Source organism: Anas platyrhynchos, chromosome 15, assembly GCF_047663525.1.
Source record: "Anas platyrhynchos isolate ZD024472 breed Pekin duck chromosome 15, IASCAAS_PekinDuck_T2T, whole genome shotgun sequence".
Taxonomy (NCBI): Eukaryota; Metazoa; Chordata; class Aves; order Anseriformes; family Anatidae; genus Anas; species Anas platyrhynchos.
The window spans coordinates 3,094,917-3,113,749 of record NC_092601.1 but is presented as its reverse complement, the minus strand read 5'-3'; the positions used below and the strand labels follow the sequence as shown (position 1 = coordinate 3,113,749).

The 18,833-nt window shown below is 43.4% G+C and overlaps 1 protein-coding gene and 1 long non-coding RNA gene across 2 annotated transcripts; one reads left to right on the top strand and one right to left on the bottom strand.

Moving 5' to 3' along the window:
• Positions 1-5,591: 5,591 nt before the first annotated feature.
• Positions 5,592-9,491, bottom strand: SOCS1 (suppressor of cytokine signaling 1). The gene is made up of 2 exons (XM_027468952.3): positions 9,043-9,491; positions 5,592-7,450 (listed from the first exon to the last, which is right to left on the bottom strand). The coding sequence occupies exon 2, from the start codon at positions 7,373-7,375 to the stop codon at positions 6,752-6,754; it is 624 nt and encodes a 207-aa protein (XP_027324753.1). The 5' UTR covers positions 7,376-7,450; positions 9,043-9,491; the 3' UTR covers positions 5,592-6,751.
• Positions 9,492-11,833: 2,342 nt separating this feature from the next.
• LOC110354111 (uncharacterized) lies at positions 11,834-17,437 on the top strand. Its single transcript, XR_002405640.4, has 3 exons — positions 11,834-12,429; positions 13,716-13,777; positions 16,400-17,437. It is a non-coding gene; the product is annotated as an uncharacterized lncRNA (long non-coding RNA).
• Positions 17,438-18,833: the final 1,396 nt, after the last annotated feature.

Here is an 18,833-nt window from a genome sequence, read left to right as displayed (position 1 = left end):
TGATTCCACCTCCCATCTCAAGCTATGTCCCTATTCCCTGTTCTCTGCTTCTACTGCCACCACCACTAAATGTCCCAGCATTCATCATAGTACAGTCACCCTTTACTACCATCTCCTCTCAAAATTTGCAAATTATTTCTCATATTTTGTTTTTTCTTGGTTGCTACTTAGTTTGTTCTTTCCCTTTCTCATCATTAACATGCTCACCTGTGTACACATCATGTGTCCTGACTACTGAAACCATTGATCTCTTTTCTTCTACCCAAAATCCTCAGGAGAGTGTCAGAACACCAGTTAGCAGTGGAATAAGAAAGGCCAAAGGATTGTTTGCTTTTTTAACAGAACCCGGATGTTCAGTTGCATTATAAAAAGGAAATAAAAAGGAGTGAAGAAATGCCAAGAGCTCTGACACCATCTGAATAAAGGCCTAAGCTGTTCATCCAACTGGGTGCACTCTCCGGGCCTTATATCTGTGTGGCCTGCACATCTTATTTCAGTACAGTAGTTACAGCTTCTTCACTATCTTCATTTCCACTGCCTGAAAGAGCGAGGAACATAAAGACTGTAAGTTCTTTATAAAGACTTCAAGTTCCTTCCTTTCTCCATATGCTCTGCTAAGACTGGTGATCCAGGCTTTCCTCTTTCTTTACCTGTTACCAAGCTCAGTAAGCAGTGGGTGATTATTAGCTCACCTTACCCAGTCTTGTGCCCGCTCCTATACTGTCAGGTAAGGAAGAAAAATGTCCCATCAGCTTTAGGGCTTTTTCTTCCTCTGCTGCCACTGTCCAAGCTGAGTTTTACTTTCAACAACCTTTGCTCTAGCCAGAGCAGAATACATGAAATTTGCTCATAGTTACAAAGACTCCTCTTGTTTTTAGTAAAAACTTGTCAGCTGCATATTTGTTCTCCAATATTTCAAACACATCTACCACCATTATCATCTTTATGTTATTTTCCTTTGATGACAGACTCAAGCCTCTCCTTGTATTTCAGTGCTGGGATCTGGTCTTCAGTTTTGCATTAAATTGAGGCTTCTCTGCTTCTTAAAAAAGTTATACTTCCCACAACTCTTCTACCTCCACATTTTCTTTCCTCGCAATGCTGTGATGACCAGTTCATAGCATCTTGCTTGGATGAAAATTTTGTTTTTTATCTTGCCACCATTTCAGAAACACAGCTTTAGAATTTATGTTGCAATGCACCTGCAGCCATGTCATGCTGCTTTTATACTGGAAAGAGGACTGTGCGTGGGTGCCTGGCTGAGCATGTTGATGGTCAGAAAAGACAAGTTTGCATTGCAAGGTGTGTTAGCTGGTGGAAGAGTGCATGGAGTAAGTTCTTCAGTGCTTGACATCCTTCAGCTGAGATTGGATGTTTGCCTAAAAACTCTGGGGAAATTTAATTGCACATACCTGGCTTTGACAGCATTCACTTACACAGGGATAACTATGTGTTTTGCAAGCCTAACTTATACAGTGTGAGGAATTCCTGGTGAAAACTCAGAGGCCTTTTCATTCTCTTATTCACATCAGTAGTCAAACTGGATGAATGTACTGGTTTCTCTTAGCCTTCAAATCTTTCTAGTGTGTAGAGGTACTGTAAAATGTAAGTAAGGGCCATTAGGAACTAATGGCACACTTATCATTGCTAGGGCTGGTCCACAACTTGCATTAGGCTAACAGCACAGTCTGTATGTCCTGAGCACATGTAATGCTGTAAGTGTGGAGGTGTCTGGGTCAGAGCATCCTCTTGGGTGTTCTGGCATATTCTGAATCTGTCTGTGGAGTGTCTCCCTGCAAACCTGAGCACATTTGGCTCACTGTATTCAATATGGATAACTAACAGTTGTGGAATTCAGCCACATGTAAATAAGGACTTGGTTAGGATTAAACCCATGTCTCTTTCTTGTAACAAAAATAGAATAAAAACAGAATGAGTTATGTTGGAAAGAAGGAAACGTAGTGAATACTTCTATGAAAGTGTTTGGCAATAGATGAGTGCCTAAGAAGCCTCTGGTTAAAGACATTATAGTGGTATATTATTGATTTTACCATGCAGTCAGGACTTTATCACCATGGCTGAAGGGATCAAGCATGCCTACAAGTACCACACAGCAGCCAGTGGATTTTATTTGGTGAAAAATGAACAAATCCTTGCACTTGCTTTGTTACAGTTAGCAACAGAGAGCAAACAAAACAGAACTCCGTTAGTGAAGGTGAACTTTTGTGATCATGAGCAGGAGCAGGCCAGGCAGTAGTGATTCACAGGAGATGGAACTCATTAAGGGTGATGAGTAGATTTATTAAACTTCTACATGGCTGGGAGTTACAAAAAATAAAAATAATAGCAAAAAATACCTATAACTGAGATTAAAATAGCAGAAAGATGATCCTACTTTGCCTTGATAATCTTATCAAGAGAAGTAGAGTGAAGGAAGCTGAGCAAACATGGCTTATAGGACAGTTAATTTTTTGTTTTATCCTGCCTGGCTTCTATTCTATCCTCATGATACCCTCTCTTATCCTAGCCAAAGGCTGTTGGGTAATTGCTTTGCTATGCACAAGCATCATGTCCATTGTTCTGGTCTTCAAAATTCACATCCAAAACATGTTGCTGAGGTCCAGACATGGGGGGAAATACTTTTGGTGTGTGGCTAATGCCCATCGGTCTTCTAATTCTCTGGCCTTTGCTGCTCTGTGGACCTTGAGGATAAGGACATGCAGAAACGGTTGGGAGGGATCGAGTTTTCTTTATGTGCCCTGCTGGCTTGCGTTTCTGTTTCTCCATGGTGGCACAAACAACAGTTTGGGGCCAGGCACAGCAAATCTGTCTGCCATGCTGAGAAGCAGCTGTAGAGGAGAAAGTCAGATCCAGGGACAGGATCTGAGTACCATGTAGTACATCAGCTAAGTCAGCAACAATGAAGGGTCTTGAATGGCATTTAGCAGTCAAAATATGCTTGAGACCCTCTGCACATGCAGGTGGTAGCCTACACTTTGCAAAGAAAGCAACATGGAGTCCCAACTAAGTTGCTGTTATGCAAGCCTTTGTCTCAAAGCTGGAAGAAATGAATACATGCATTGCTTACACAGCTGCCAGCACTGTGAATGGAGGGACAGAAGTAGAGCCAGGGGCTGAATGAGAGCACAATGGGAAAGGATGGCATTGGATCTGAACAAGGTGCAGGAGGTGGATGCATTGTTCAATGGAGGATTAAGTATGGGCTGGGTGAAGAGCATTGATGGCTAGAGATACAGTCAGCATGTTGCCCTAGGGGATACCTTTTTCTTGACTTGAAAATAGCATCAGTGCTGACTGCAGCTGAAGCCTCACTTCTTGTAAATGACTTCAATAATAACAGAATTAGTGTGACCACAGCTTCGCAGCGGGTGAGGTTATGCTTGTCATTCAAGCAGCTCCTATCAAGCATCCAATAACCCTTTGCAGCTGAATTAACCAGACACCTACAGTTCTATTAATTAGCTCCAGTCGTTAGCAAGTGTTTTACAGCTGCAGCATGGTATGTAAATTAACTTACCCTGAAAGCAAATGTGTCTTTCAGTCTTTAAAAAGCCAGGAAGCCCTAGCCTTGCTGCCTGTACAGCTGTACATGAGCAGGGATGGGGTGGGTGCCCCAGTGGGATGCAGAGGGACAGACACCCTGGGGGTGATGCAGCCCTGCTGCAAACGGCTTTAATTTGTGCTGCAAATTATTTCAAATCTGTCCCTTCCCCACTGGCTATCAGCACGGCAGTCTCTTTCCAGAGCTTAGGTCTGCTCCTGAGCACAGTGCCAATTCTTCCACAGTCTTTCCCCAGATTGAATGTTTACTTCACTTCCTAGCCACAGCCAGGAGTGAAAAGGTCAGAGAAAAGAGCTGGGCAGGAAGGGGAGGGACTGCAAGCACCACTCTTAGTGTGCTAGTTAGCAGAGAGGGTTGAAATCACTGCACTGTTATGTGTTTCCATTGCTCTGGGGGAGAAATGCAGTTAATTTGACAATGCTGGTACTTTATTTAAACAGAGAATGAGAGATTTGGCAGCTGGCATTGCTACAGAAATCTTCAGGAGATGCCTGCTGTGCCTGTAGGTGTGACAGAGTCCCTAAATCAGTGCCTGCAGGTGCTTTAGAGAGCTCTTCCTTAGAGGGTGGGTCAGAGTGATGTTGTGAATGCACGAACTGCCCAAGGATTTTGTGTTTTGGAGCAGCCTACAGATACCTGCCAGAGATCAGCCTGGCAGCTGTGTTGTGTGCTGGAGAGAGAGCAGCAAAGGAAAGAAAGGGGAAGAGCAAGGGAGGTGGAAAAATAGGTAGTTTAAAAACACAGGCCAGCTTTATCTCCTTTTTTATTAAGAGACCTTATAGCCACTTCTGGCCTTCTTCTTCTCTAAGGACATCTTTATTTTTTTTACTTTCTTTTTCTGAGCTACCTCATGTTTGCATTTCACATTAAAGACACAAGGAAGGGATTTAGGCATTTCACTTGGGAAGATACGGATCACTTCTCCTAAGCGTACTCTGAAAGAAAGTAGGTTTACTTCTGTCACGAAGAAACCAAAATGTGCTCAGTCTTTATTCTTTTCATTCCATGTCCCTCATTGGGAAGCCTCTTACCATAAATCTACTTCTAGTTTTGTTTTCCTTAAGGACGCTGGAGAACCTTTTAAGTCACCTTGTTCTACCGCTGTTACCTGGGCACTCATTTATATAAAAAGGTAGGAGTCATTCACTTGGGGCCTGAGGGGTTAAAACACCATACAGATGGGGCTGGGAAAGGAGGACAGGGAGCAGGATAATAATCTCTGCTGACTGCAAACCAGTTTGGCAGACTTCACCCTAGAGTTTTTTTCCAGCTTAACTTCTTAAAACTGTTTGCATTCAGTCACTTTGCTCCGTTCTTGTAGCTGCTGCATCTTGTGGTGTTTGTGGGTTCCCCAATTTATTCACTGTTGTGGGAAAGTAGTGTTTGGCAACTAATTCCAGCTTTAAACAGAAATAACAGAAATGCTGCCTGATGGGCTCAGCCAGGGGTGGCTGACAAGGGAGCAGGAGACTGCTTAGCAGGACACAACAAAGAGTGGTTTTAGGGAAGCAGCACAGTAAAGAGTCATATTATAATTAATACCTGTATGGTCATTAGTTTTCTCCTTGTCACAATGGCCAAAGCACCGTGAGTGATCTTTAGTCATGTTTGAGCATGAAACCTATTTATATTCTGACAAATTATCACTGACAGAATAGCTGACTTGGTAAAGTAACTTGTGCCTTACTTGAATTAATTTGTACAGCAGACTATATAACAGTCCGTTTCTTAAAAGTGGCTGTAGTTTTAAAAGGAATGTGAGTTACAATATGGAGAGAGACCTTTTATCTTAGAAACTCTAGCGATGACTTCATTTACTGCTTGCAGTTACTGTAAGCACTATAGATCTGTGCTGATAGAGGACATTTCTGTGAAAGACACTGCTTTCTTTGAAGTGATTTGGTTCAGCTGGTTTTCTAAGCCTATTCTTCACAGATTTCAATACGTGTTTGGGGGATTGCAGAATTGCTTTATCAAAAGCGATACCACTTTTTAAAAATCACACAGATCATGTTTTGTCAAATTAAGCATCTTAGTCACCCACAGCTACAGCGCTGTGAGGCACTGATTTTACGTTTTACGAGCAGACAAATGCAGTGGTGCCTTCACCAATTTCCTATAAGTGGTATTACAAAACAGCCTGATGTATTTTTAACTTTCTCTGAATGCAGTTCAACCACTAGAAACTGAAGGTGCAAATCTATGGGCTTGTGCTCTCTGAGCCTTGTCATCAGGAGCTAAATCACAAGTTCTTTTCAACTATAAAGTCTGTACCCTGTAGAACATCAGCAATTTCAGGCAAGAAATACATTTTTTAAGTCTAAAGATGCCTGCATCTTTGCTGTTTTTACACATGTTGAGTTATAGAGAGAAATCATTCTCACAGTGCATCATAATGATAGTGTCCACTGCCTTATGAAGTACATGTGAATAGTAGCTTGGGACAGTTTTATTTTTCCACACTGATATTCATATGGTTTGGTTATGTCAGACAGCAACTTTTCTTGCTTAAAGACTTGTTGCTTTTAATACATACAAGGCAAGCCAGCACTGGTGTAATTAGCTCAGCTGGGGGTTTAATTCACCTCCTCAAAACTTAGACAGTACTGTAGTCTTAAACACACTGCTCCTGCTGTTGCATATTTAAGAGAGAGAGATTTTTAAGCAAGTTCATCCTGAGCATGCTGTCTGCTTGCATCTTCATCTGAGGCTCTTTAGGGCAGGAATCCTCTGCTGGACCAGCTCTAACAGCTCATTCAGTAAGGCAAGGTGTCAGACCCCATGGAGACCTGCCTATCACCTGCACTCACATACACAGCAGCTAGAGGTTGTTAACAGGATAGGTACCAGAGTACTTAGCACTGAAAACAGAAATACTATTCTTTTTTTAAAAACTTTCACAATAAAGTTTATTACATTAATAGCATTAAAAATATTATAAAATAATAAAATACTCTGCTTGGCAGAAAAATTATGCCAGGGTTTTAAAACCCCAGGTTTGTGCAAACAGTTTTTGTAAACATAAGAAGTCAAGTGTTCAAGTTGCATCCCAAAATACAGTAAGTTGCTACAAAAGTAAGTTTGCTCGCTGTCAAACATGTTTAAAAACCCAGAAGGCTGGATTTCTTTATGCATCTCTCACACGTCCCTATACAGTTAATGCTCTACTTAGATCTGAAATGGGAATGATTTCAGGTAGTCCTTTAAAACAGGATTGAGAGGGATTTGGTTTAAGTTCTCTCTTCCAAAAGTCTTCACAATGCTCTTCCGACAGAGCTCCTGCAAGGGCTGCACACGGACTTTGCGCAGGGGGGTAACCAGTACCTTCCTCGGGGAGCTTAAGTAATGTTCCAGCAGCTTGAAGAGACAGTCAAAAGTCTCTTTGCTGCCATCCAGGCTGAAACGCCCAGTCTGAAAGTTTATCCGGATGCTGGTGGGCCCAGTTGCAGTCTTAACACTGATGGCAAAGAAACAATTCTTCTGCGTGCTGTCCCTGATGAGGAAGGTGCCCTCGGGCTCAGACTTCAGCTTCTCGTGGGCAGCACTAACAGTCAGAGGTCCCCAGTAAAAGCCACAGGCATCCAGCAAGCTGCTTGCTCGAGTGATGCTACTAAAATCCGCTTGCGAGCGAAAGGTTCGGAAGTGCGTGTTGCTCTGTGCCTGCAGAGTGCCAGGCTGGCCTGGGCCGTGGTAGCCTCGAGCCTGTGAACGATCCCGTGCTGGAGGGTCAAGTAGACATCTTGGGTCTGCTGCAACTGCATTATCTGCTGACACCTTGCTGTGCGCTACCATCCTACAGCCTAGACCAGCTGATGCGGTCTTCCATAGCGTCAGTGGCTACGGCAGGGCAGCTTTCCAGCAGCTATTCTGAAATGCCAAAGAGACACAAAGTGAGATCCCCAGGGAAAAGTGGCTGCAATCTCTGAATGACCAAGTTTTCCATTCACATGACTCCCACCCATTATCAAATAATAAAATATTCATTTGACAATTTACACTGGGCAAACAACTGCTTGCTTTTGGACAAGATTAGCAGTCTATTACTACTGCAGAGTCCAAAGCTCCAAAAATATTTAGCAAGGATCAAACAGCTACAGAGGATAATGCAATTTCCCTGCCATGAGCCTGCAGAAGCATCTCAGGACCTGGAGTGACCCAAACGGAAGGAACCTCTCACTGAGAGGTCACCTGGTTCTTACTCCAATAGTCGCAAGTCTTCAGATAACAAAGCAAGGAGGTTCTCCAGCCACTTTCTCTGCACTACCCTCTTTCCCTTCCCCCAGTGCCAAGTGCTGTCAGAACTCAGGCAGCATCATTTAGTGCTCTAGGTGCAAAAGAGAAAGCGGGTGAAGACAACAGAGCCCCTGCAGCTGGGCATGAGCCTGCAGGTAACTGGGGAAGAGGGCAAGGTGAATAGATGCTATTGTGTGACTGAGGCATAACTTGGAAGGGCAGCCTGCAGCACTGCCAATTTACACAGTAATCCTCAAACTCCTTCCCTCTCTCCTGTTAACCTGAGGCTCAGCCATAAAAGGCTATTTCCCATTCCCCCAACTTTCCCTTGGGATAGCAATGCTCGAACCTCACTAGCTTATACAAATCAACCTCTATGAACCCTTAAAGCATTACTCCTCTGTCTCTCTCTTTTTTGTATTACATGCACTCTAAGTGGCCCAATCTAAATTGCTTCCTATTGATATATCTTTCAGCATGAGGGACTAAATTCATCCCTCGTGTTACTTCAAAGGAATTAGCAGCGCTGCACCAGGAATGAGCTTGGCCTGAAACATCTACCTCTGACAGCGTGGTTCGATACATCTCTGCTGGCTGCCTTGACCTTACTGGCAAGCATAGATTTTAGGATTTATCCCTACAGTCAGATATAGATCTGCAGCTTGTTGAGAAACCTTGAAGGATTCTCAGAAATGAATCCCTCAGCCATCTTACAGTTCAGGGTAACATGCTAATGCAGATTTCAAAGAAAGTACACCGCTGGATTCCTGTCTGCGCTAATTTAACAGCTCACTGTTTGGTTTCAGTTAGGTCATATTACCCTCCTGAAACACCACAGCGGCTTGTAAAAATCCTTCTGCTGGCAAATAACAAGCTGAAAGCAGCGCTGGGCTTTCCTTGCACAAGGACAAGAAAACTAATGTCAGTTTTTCCAGTTTCTGGGCCAGGATTATCGCTCGGCATTTCAAGTTAACACAAAAATTAAGTTTCAGCGCACGCTGCCGACAAAGAACGGCCGAGCCCGAAGGCCGCGGGGCTGCCCGCACAGAGCCGCTCGGTGGCGGGGTAAGCTGCGGGGTCCCGGAGGGGAGCCTGCCCCGGTCCGCGGGCCCCTGGGAGGGGTACGGCGGCTGATTCGTCTCGTACAACCCGAGGCTCCACAGCGAGCACAACCTCCGATCCAGAGAGGGAAGGGTGCCCGCACCCCCACGGCAGCCCCCCCTTACCTTCGGCCGGAGCGCGAACCGTACGCAGGGGCTGCGCGCCCGGCGGCGGGGGCGCGGTGCTGGCCCGGGCGGCCTCCGGAGCATCCTCCGTGCGGGGCCCCCCCCGCCTGGCTCCGCTGCGAGCCGCGGCTGCCCCGGGCGGCACCTCCAGCGCTCTGGGCCCTCTCATCGCCTCTGCTTTCTATTTAACGCGGCGGCGCTTTTCTGCCCGCCCGCCCCTCCCCGGCCTTCTCCGAAAACACGTGGCCCCGCTTCACTTTCACTTTCCCAATGAGTCACGGCTCGCCGGGGCTCAGCCCAGCCGGACAGGGCTGAGCCGAGCCTGGCTCCCAGCGGAGCGCCGAGGGCAGCTGGTACTGCCCCTGCCCCGGGCCGTGCCGAGCCCCGCTGGTCAGTTATCCCCTTGTGCCCTGAAAGCCGCCCGAGGGGTGCTGGAGGAGCCCCGCCGCGGCCCGCAGAGGGCGCAGGATTCGGTGTGCCCGCCTCCGGGGGGCGAGGGGAGAGCCGGGATGAGGGGCTGGGACGATCAGGGGGCAAGCGGCCTGCCGAGGGGAGCGGGGCGGCACGGGCAGGGCACGGAAGGGGGCTTCGTGCCTGGCTGTGGAATGGCCAACAAGGGGTGCAGACTTGGAGCAGCAGTGGCTTTGCGCTGGAAGAGCATTCAGAGAAACCTGCGAGCCTTCCACCCGGAGGACGGCGCAGACGCTGCACTGGTTTTAGAGTTCTTGAGAGAGAATTTCCTCGGGGCTTTCTCTAGGGCAATTGGACTTACAAGTAACTGTTCAAATCCCCAGCTGTATTTATGACCTTGGCAGCAGCCAGTGCAGGAGGCTTGGGATGCTGTTCTGCTCACCCACAGGGAGATTTGTCAGCCTTAAGTAATCAAGCCGGTGTTTGATCTGCTCCTTCAGGCAGGTCCCAGCAAAGTGTGCTTTCCTTCAAAGAGGATGCCACTTAAAGCAGTAACCAACATCTGTTTAAAAGGCTGAGAAATCTTTCTTTTGACTCTTCCTTTTTGGAAGCTGTTTGCCCTAACCTAGTGCAGACATTCACCTTCCCGAGTGTGTCCAAAAGGTTTGAGGAATTCACTGCCTCTCAACTCTGGAATCAATACATAAGATTGTCTCTTCTATGTGGTCAGGTGCATGCAGTGTGACAGGCGAGTTTTGGAGCCAGACTGCTTTACATGAGGAACGGAGAGAGGATGTTTTCCCCTTACAGTCAATGTGGTGTTTTGTGACAATGAAAAGGAAGTATTTCTGTCTGATGATTAAGAGCTGGGGGCCAGAAAGGACTTGTGAGTTGCCCTTTGGGATGCAGTCAAGGGGATGTATTTCCTGCTTTGGGGCTCTATATTCTTTTCAAAAGCCGCTGTGGTCAGACTGAGTTAGTTAACCTCGTGGTGGTACAGTGACCTACAGTGATGGGCCGCTGGTGTACAGTAGGTGAACCTGGAAATTTCTGATGATGCTCTAGCCACCAAAATTTGCTGTTCATGTAGTACAGCTGTCATGAATTTGGAGAAACAGAGCTCATCATAAATTTTAAGAACTGGCATAGAGATTCCATTTTCACTCAGAAATCTCTTTCAGGCCATTTCTGAGTGACTGAGCTAGAGCTGAGGTTCATTATGAGTGACGGGGGGAGGGAAGCTCAGCTGCTTTTCTCTGTAAAACAAAAGCATTCTGGAATGGTGGAACCGAAACTTGCTTTAGAATTCAAACATGCAATAGTGAGAAATGTTTTACCACTATTTGCTTTGCTTTGTGGTATGCTCCATGCAGCGAGTAGCTTCAAGGGCTGCTTCATACAAGGCACTGTTCAGACGCAGTAGGACCACGCCTTGCCCTTGACTGCATTTAACCTATTTAAATAAAACAAAGTCCTCTACCTCCCCTCCACTGAGAAGAGATTTGAAGTGCTTTGACTGTAAGGCAAATCAGAGCCAAAAAATGCAGCTCAGATCCTCTAACTCCCAGCCTGGCTTGAAGCACTTCTTCCTTCTGCCATCACTGCGGCTCTCAGGAGTGGAGCAGGGCATGGCCATACAGCAGCACGGTGCTGCAGGTGTTTCTCAGGTGAGATGGAGGTTGGCTGCTGGTTGCCACAGACATTCCAGGAAAGCTGTTACACTCTCACCTCATTTTTAATTTGTAGAATCACAAGGGAAAGCAGCTCCTCTGGGTGCACATGCTGTCTGGCTGCCATGGACTGAGTAGCTGATTTAATGTTTGCTGTCATCTGTACGTGAATCGCAGTGAGAGTGGTCTGGGGTGCTCCATAAAATTGTCCTAGAAAGGCTTGCCCAGGAGAAGCAGGACTTAGTTGTGACATGTGAAGGACTTTTACAGGGGGTGAAGATTTTGTGGTAGGAAGAGTTGGGGCTTTAGACTTGAGGGTCTCACACGTTGAGTTTTATTGGGATATCTTGATTTTCCCTCACACGTTTCCTTTTGCAAGGCCCTGTCCTCAGCCTTCTGTTTACTTCCTTACCCCCTCTCCCTCTACCTAAAATCCCCATTATCTGGGCCTGTCAAAGACATCCATTCCAGCAGGTTTGCATAAAAAGGTGTTACTTTTAGACAAAAAGAGCTTACTCTACCCAGTAGGGGGCAGTGCATAAATTTGGAGCTGAGGGAGAGCTGCTGAGCAGAGCCCACATGGAAAGAAGGTCTCCTGAAATGACTGAAGTTTGAAGCACTGCTGCCAACTCAGGTGTTTCTGATCTCTGCTCAATGAGCTTAGCTTAATGAGGGTTCGTTGCATATTGCAAGGTGAGTTAGGCGCTCTTTAGAGTGTCTCTGGTAAGTAGAGCCTTCCCTGGAAACTCTTTCAGACCTTCTGTTGGTTTCTTGTTTGTTTGTTTGTTTGTTTTATTTTTTTCCATGAAGTGCTATTTCACATGGAGAAAAAAAAGTCCTGCTCTCATTCTTCCCTGCTGATGGTCTCAGAAAAGAAAGGCAAAGTCTGGGGTGAAAGAAAAAGGATTCCCTTGTTTCTTTGGGCGGGAATGTAAACACTTTGGATGTGAAGGGTTGTATTGGTAAAGCTCCTAAGGTTTGGATAAAGAACAAACTCAATTTTGTTTAATATAAGAGTCCTGACTCCTAGTTCACAAACATTGGCTTGGAAAATGAGAGGAAAAAAAAAATCAGAGGAAACTCCAGTCGTTTCTACAGCAGGAGCATGGCTTACTCACGGGCCAGAAATGCACTGGATGTAGGGGGAGGTCTGCCAGGAGGCAGCAAGGGAAAAAGCACAGATCTGAGGATGGTGTTGAAGGTGGGAGAGCACTGTGTCTCTTGGGGTTAATATGTGACGTTTCCCTGTTTTTCTAGATTCTTTTTTCAGAAAACATACCATGAGCAATGCTAGCAGCAGTGTAAGGTAGGCAGAGCTTCCTTTATGACTCCTCCAAGCCTTTCTTCACCCTGTGAAACCACCAAGGGGTAGGAGGCTGTGATACCATGTATGGTATTCCCCAGAATAAAATCCCTCTTGGGGCACTCCACACGCTACTGAATTCATCCACCCTTCAGGGACAGTCCTTGGGAAGAAAAAAAATGCAAATAACTTAAAACAATTAGAAAATCAGCAGGCACTCCCCATTTCAGCTGCATTCCTTATTCTTCAGACGAGAGGCAGATGCTGATTTTCATAGGAAGCCGAATTAATTGGTAGGCCAACGTGTCTGCGGAATGGTGTTTTGGTTAGAGTTTGGTATAGGAAGTGGATGATCAGTGTAGAAATTAATATATTAATGTTAAATCAGCTTTTTTTTTATTTTTATTAAGACAGTTGTCAATGAATAATTAAAATATTTTTCCCAGGCTTAATAAATTGTTTTCTTGTACGAATGATTCAAGTAAGTAGGGTCGCATATGTTATTACTAGTGTTTTGAGGTTACAGCCTCCCCTGTCCTGCTGTTGGAGATGGTATCCCTTAGATGAAAGAGCTCATTGTATAAACTGCCCAAACCAGCAGCATGATTTGTAGAGCAGAGGAACTGAAGCACTAAGAAGTTCAGTGATTTGCTTTAAGTCAGAGAGTGAGACAGCCTGCTGAAGGGCTAGGACTGGAACATAATTCAGGTCTTCAGAGCACCATACTAGAAACTTAACCACAATACCATCCTTCCTGTTTTAGTGGGTTTTGTTTTCTTCTCCAGAATCTGAATTTTCATTTAAATGAAACCCCTGAAATCGGAATTCTTTGATTTTGCAAGTAAAATAGACACCACATTGTTTCTGAGCTTGCTTTCAGATGCACTGAAACCAGCAGCACTGAGAGAAGCGTGAACCTCCGTCACCCACTTTAACTTGGTGTTAAGGGCAGAGCTTGATGTATTTAAATGGGACATGCCCAAAAGATCTAACTACCCTGATTAGACGTTTCCTTATATATCTCCATTTCCATACTGTTGTATTGTAGGTTAAGAGGTAATAAAGTGAGCCTGCTCAGTACAGCTTATTCTCTTAACCTTTTAGCCATTTTGCCTAAAGGCAAATGCCTATAAAGATGACTCATTTTATAATGATAGTAATGCCCGTGTTATGTGTCACTCAAGGATGCTGGGTGTATTAGTTTCTCCATGGCAGCATAGATAAGTCTTTATGCCAAGAACAAAATAGAGTTTGGGATGTCTTCAGATTGTTTTCATCTCTATACCTAGGTTAGGGGTGGCCAGTCAGTACACAAGCAGTATTCTGAGCTGAATTTCAAGCTGTTCTGCAGGTAATGTATAATTTAGATTCCATCCAGCTAGGATGGATGATAGAAAATTTTAATTCTTGTCTTCTAACACTGATTGCTGTCAGTATTAGCCATGAGGATGTGCATATGTCTACTGGCTAGGATGAAAAGCTGTGTTTTTGGGATGTTAAAGTAATTAAGCTTAAGAGCATACTAAAATTGAGTAAGAGTGGAGCCTCTCCCTCTCATGAGTTGCTCTGAATATTCCAGACAAATTCTTTGAAATATATCTCTGTAAGAGAAATAAACTGTTATACTTTAAAGAAGTCCTAATTTCTCTAAAGCATTTTTTTTTCCTTTCCTCCCTAAGCTGGCTACTTTGGAATTGTTTATTTAAAATGTTGTTAGTTTCTTCTTCTGGAGCGGTTAATGTTGGTTTACTTGGACTCTGCCTGCTCTTCAGTGGAAGCTCCTTTGTTGATATTAATCAAGTCAAATAAAGATCTGCGTTAGTCTTATGAATTCAAATGCTAAGCAGTTAACTATACAAAAATGTGGTTTGGATTGACTACATTTCAGTTATAGACATCCTTCTTGGTAATTAGCTGAGTAAAAAGAGAAAAGAGGAAGGACTGAAGTTGTTGGTAGAAGCACTGTGAAAGGGCAGCATGCTTTCTGGTGGTGGTGTTTTTTTTTTTTTTAATTTCTTTATACAAATGAGAGATTTGCATAGCGCGGGTGTGGGCCTGTTTGTATGTGCAAACTCCACAATTGGCAGAGGAATCTTAGGTCCCCAACGATAATGCTGGTGCTAATTGCAGAGGTAGTAGGCTGCCTTTCAGATAGGAGAACTACCGCAGTAAAAACTGAACTGGATATTTTAAAGGAGAACCATATGATGGTAGCTTGGCTTCCACTTACTGGACTGCAGAGGTTTCAGTGGTGGCTGGAGGAACATGTACCTTGAATTTCACAGCCAGTTGCTAATTTTACTTTCATCTGGTTTCCATGATACCTGACAGATCCTTTCAGAAGTAAGCCAGAACAGACTGCATTCCCCTACCCCCTCTCCATTGCCTTCATTACCACCCCAGCAGCTCTCTCCTTTGCTCTTGAAGCTACGTTCTCCGTTTCTCCATTTCCCCATTCTTGTTATTTTCAGATCCCAGGCTGACAAATGGAGAGTGGTAAAATGGCACAGGAAAATCAGCTGTAGCACTGAACTCTGCTGTAGTTTTTGGAGCTGAAGTTAGTGCTCACACATGCAGTTGGAGTCCTTCATGTAATGTCAGAAGGGGATGCTGGAGAGGTCATAAGCTTTGGGGGATATTTATTTGTGAAATGGGAGTGTTGAGGGTAGCAAACAAAACATCCATTCATAATCCAAAAAGGCCTGCAGTGTCTTTGTCACTATTTTAATGCTATTACTATCCTCTGCTCTTACAGTTTTCAGTTCTTAACAGTCATTTTCTGTCACTTCCGTGTGCTTTCAATGACTAGTTAGTCTGTGTCCTACATGGTTTACAAGATTACAGATCTGCATTTACTGCTGCAGATTAACAGAATTGATGCCCTTTCTGGTGCTCTCATGATTCCATCTATTAAAACCACACACAAATAACTTCTGCTAAAGTAATTCAAAGGCTGCGGCATCACTGTCTGATACGTTTCATTCACAGGCACAACCAACATGAGGAGATTTTTATGGTTGGGGTGAAGTGGAGCAAATGACTCAAATGTTCCCCCACGTTTGGTTTTCAGTCCACAGAAACAGATGAAAATTCATTCTTAATATTGTCAGATGGACCCAAATCTCATTTTTATTTCCTTGGACTGTTGAGTCTCTCTACGTTCAAATTAAAGGGAAAAAAAAAAAAGTGGGCTGGCTTTTTAAATGAGTGAAGGCAGATACAGTGCTGTTAGAGAATCCAGAAGTAGCACACAGGAAGCTGAAAAATCAAAAGCTGATTGCATTGTAAATCAGCTTCTCATCCAGATCCACGTGGACAATCCTATTTATTTCACAATGCACTGAGACGTTTTCAGATAACTTGGTTGGATTGTTAATCCTTGAAATCATCAAGCCTCAATCTGAATAAATCACCATTAAAACTCAGCCACAAAAAGTTATTTTTGTGGGTTTTCCTACTGCTATGATATGTAGGCCTCTATATTCCTACTGTGATTGCTAATTTAATAACTGATCTTTTTACAGTCACAATCTAACCTCAAGATCATAAACCACCCAACCTCTTATGGTGAAAAAATATTAAGGACCCTGGGTTCTGCAGTAGCAAATAATTCATATATACAACAAATAGGAACTAGTGAATGCGCATCTCATTCTGCTACACAGATAGATCCTGTATGGATTTTAATACTGTTTTATGGCCTTGGATAATTATAGAACTTATGTCTGTAAAAATGTAGGCAACAATTAGGTAATATTAATTTTATTTTCTCAATTTTCGAAGTATTTACTGAGAAATTAGCTAGATTTCTGTTCTTCTCTTTTCACTTCCTGAAAAATAATGGGTCTTGATAAGTGGCTCAACAGTCTACTTCAGAACAGAAATATTAATTCCGCATTTGCCAAGAAACAGAAAAAAATAAAAGCCAAAACCACTGCCATAATTAACAGTGTTTTGTTTTATTTTATTTCAGACATCATCCTTCTCCAGAATTATTGCAAACTCTGGCCAATTTTACTTGTGAAGTCGACAAGCTGTGCTCAGAATAAATTAGCTTCATGATATTCCAAACACTGCAGAATTTCTAGGAATCTGGAAAATAAGTTGGCTATTTCTGACACAAGATAAAAGTACTTTACATGTAGAACTCTTGGCATCTGTAACTAAAGTGATAAATCAGAAACTTAATCCAAAGATACTAATGATGCCTTCTCTAAGTTTAGAAATATTTATATTAGTTAGATACAGACCTCACCACAAATGCTTGTGGATTAATTAAGAAGAAATATTATGTTAGGTAAAATTAGCGTATCATAGCATGCAGTCCTTGATGTCCCCTCTCAGTAAATTAGGCAATTGAGAATACGAAAGTGGGAAGAGTGCTCATCTTAGAGGATTTCCTCCAGGAGCACTATAGACATCTCGCTGAATTGCTGTTGGGAGGTTTGACGTCTGTGGTGACTCACTTTGTAAGGGCAACTTAATCCTCCAATTCTGTGAGGACTCCTGTTATCAGCTGTCTTAAACAGGAAAGAAATTCTGTGCTGTATTTCAATTGCAAATCCATTTCAGTTCATAATAACATCAAAATACTGGCAAATTTTCGGATGATGAGTCTAGATGAAGCATTAGGATTAGTCACATAAATTGAATTGAGCTTGCCAAGACAACCTTCAAAAACTTATTGACCATATTAGTAGTGACATGTGATGATCTCAAACTCCAAGTCATTCTAATACAACTTTACTCACAGAAAACCCTTCTGGTAAGGTAGCTGGAGCTATTCTTATCCACAAACAGTTTAGATTTGTTCCTCTGTTTAGTTTTTTACTGCAGCTGTCCTGTTCTGACTGTCTCATACCTTGACTCTGAGCACGGCCTGAGTAACCTCTCAGTTTCTGCAATGGTACCAAAATTATGGTCCATGACGTTCTGGTTTTACTTCTAAACAGAATGATCTGTATGCTCCTGATATTACAGCCCCACTCAATGTAAATTACTGCAGCCTTCAAGTGACTGCTCTTTCAGGAAATACCTATGCTGAAGTTCTGTAATTGGATTTCTCTAATCACCACTTTCAAAATGCAGATTAGCTGTTGGGTGATAATTTCTAATTAAAAAAAAAAAAGGCAAATATAATTCTTCAAACATCAAGTAATGGTGCTTTTTCCCTTGAGATTTTTTATGGGCAAACAGATGCAATTAAGTACCTAGTAACAATAATACAAAGAAATCCCAATAAACTGATGAATGTGAATTTAAATCCCATGCTCTTTCAAATGATTTCCCATATAAGTAGGTGAACATCCTCTCTCCCTGAGTCTATGGGGAAAGGTTAGAATACTAACAGGGAATATGGATTTTCCATTCAGTCAGTGAAAGCTTTGTCCCTTTCTGGTGCTCATACCATGCCACAACTTCAACACAACAGAGGTGGAGGACTTACGGGTAAGATCCTACACACCCTAACAGCTTTTCCTGTCATTGGAGGCCTGCCAGAGACCCAGAATGTCTGGCTACATTAAAAATGCTCATGTATCCTCCCAGATGGGTACTTGCTTTGCTCAGGAGGAAATATTGAATTAGGTTAGATTTCTTTGCTATAGGCTTGGCAGGAGCTTCATCAGAGCCCTTCAGAGGATTACTAGTTATAGTAGTATGTAAGCCCAGTAACAATAGTACAAGGTCTGTGATCTTAGGTTGTTTCTCCTTTTTTTTTTTTCCTTCATCCAAAAAGATTGAGACCTTGTTCTGTAGTGTGTGCTGGTTCTTTAATAGGAATGGGATGCAAGTGCCATGGCTTCACATTAGCCTTTACTTCAGCATCCAAAGTGCTGCTGGTGGCACTGTGGCAATCACTGTTGTTAGCAAAATGGAAAGTAGACTTGCACCTAGAACAGTCCACTGGGGTCCAAACCACCTTCCTGCTAAAAATAGCTTGTTTTTTTAAGAGACAGAAACACAGACATGTGATGCTCACGTCTAGATACATTTGTGTTACACGTTTTGAATTAGCTGAAAGGGTACCACTTAGCTCCCTTCGTTTTCCTGTCTTCACCCTGACTTTTTATTCCTCTCACATTTTCTCCTTACTTTCTTACTGTCCCATTTTCCCATGCACCACCATTGAACTGTTGCACTGCATTGCTGAGAAGCCCAAGATCAAGGTTGTGCACGTACCAGGGATGTGATGCTATGGGATAATGGCATGGAAGGATCCCAGGTGACACTACTGGATAAAGCATCTCACTTGGTTTAAGCTTCTTGCTTGCTCATGGATCATACTAAAAATAGCTCACCCCTGATCAGTCTGCAATAAATAGCTTGATCCCAGCAGTGTGTTACATAGTGTTCTGCACTTTTCCTTCTCTATTTCTGTATGAAACTCAAAAAAAAAAAAAAATTAA

Coding starts and splice junctions, on each gene's coding strand:
- SOCS1 (XM_027468952.3), bottom strand. CDS start 7,375: ATGGTAGCGCACAGCAAGGTGTCAGCAGATAATGCAGTTGCAGCAGAC.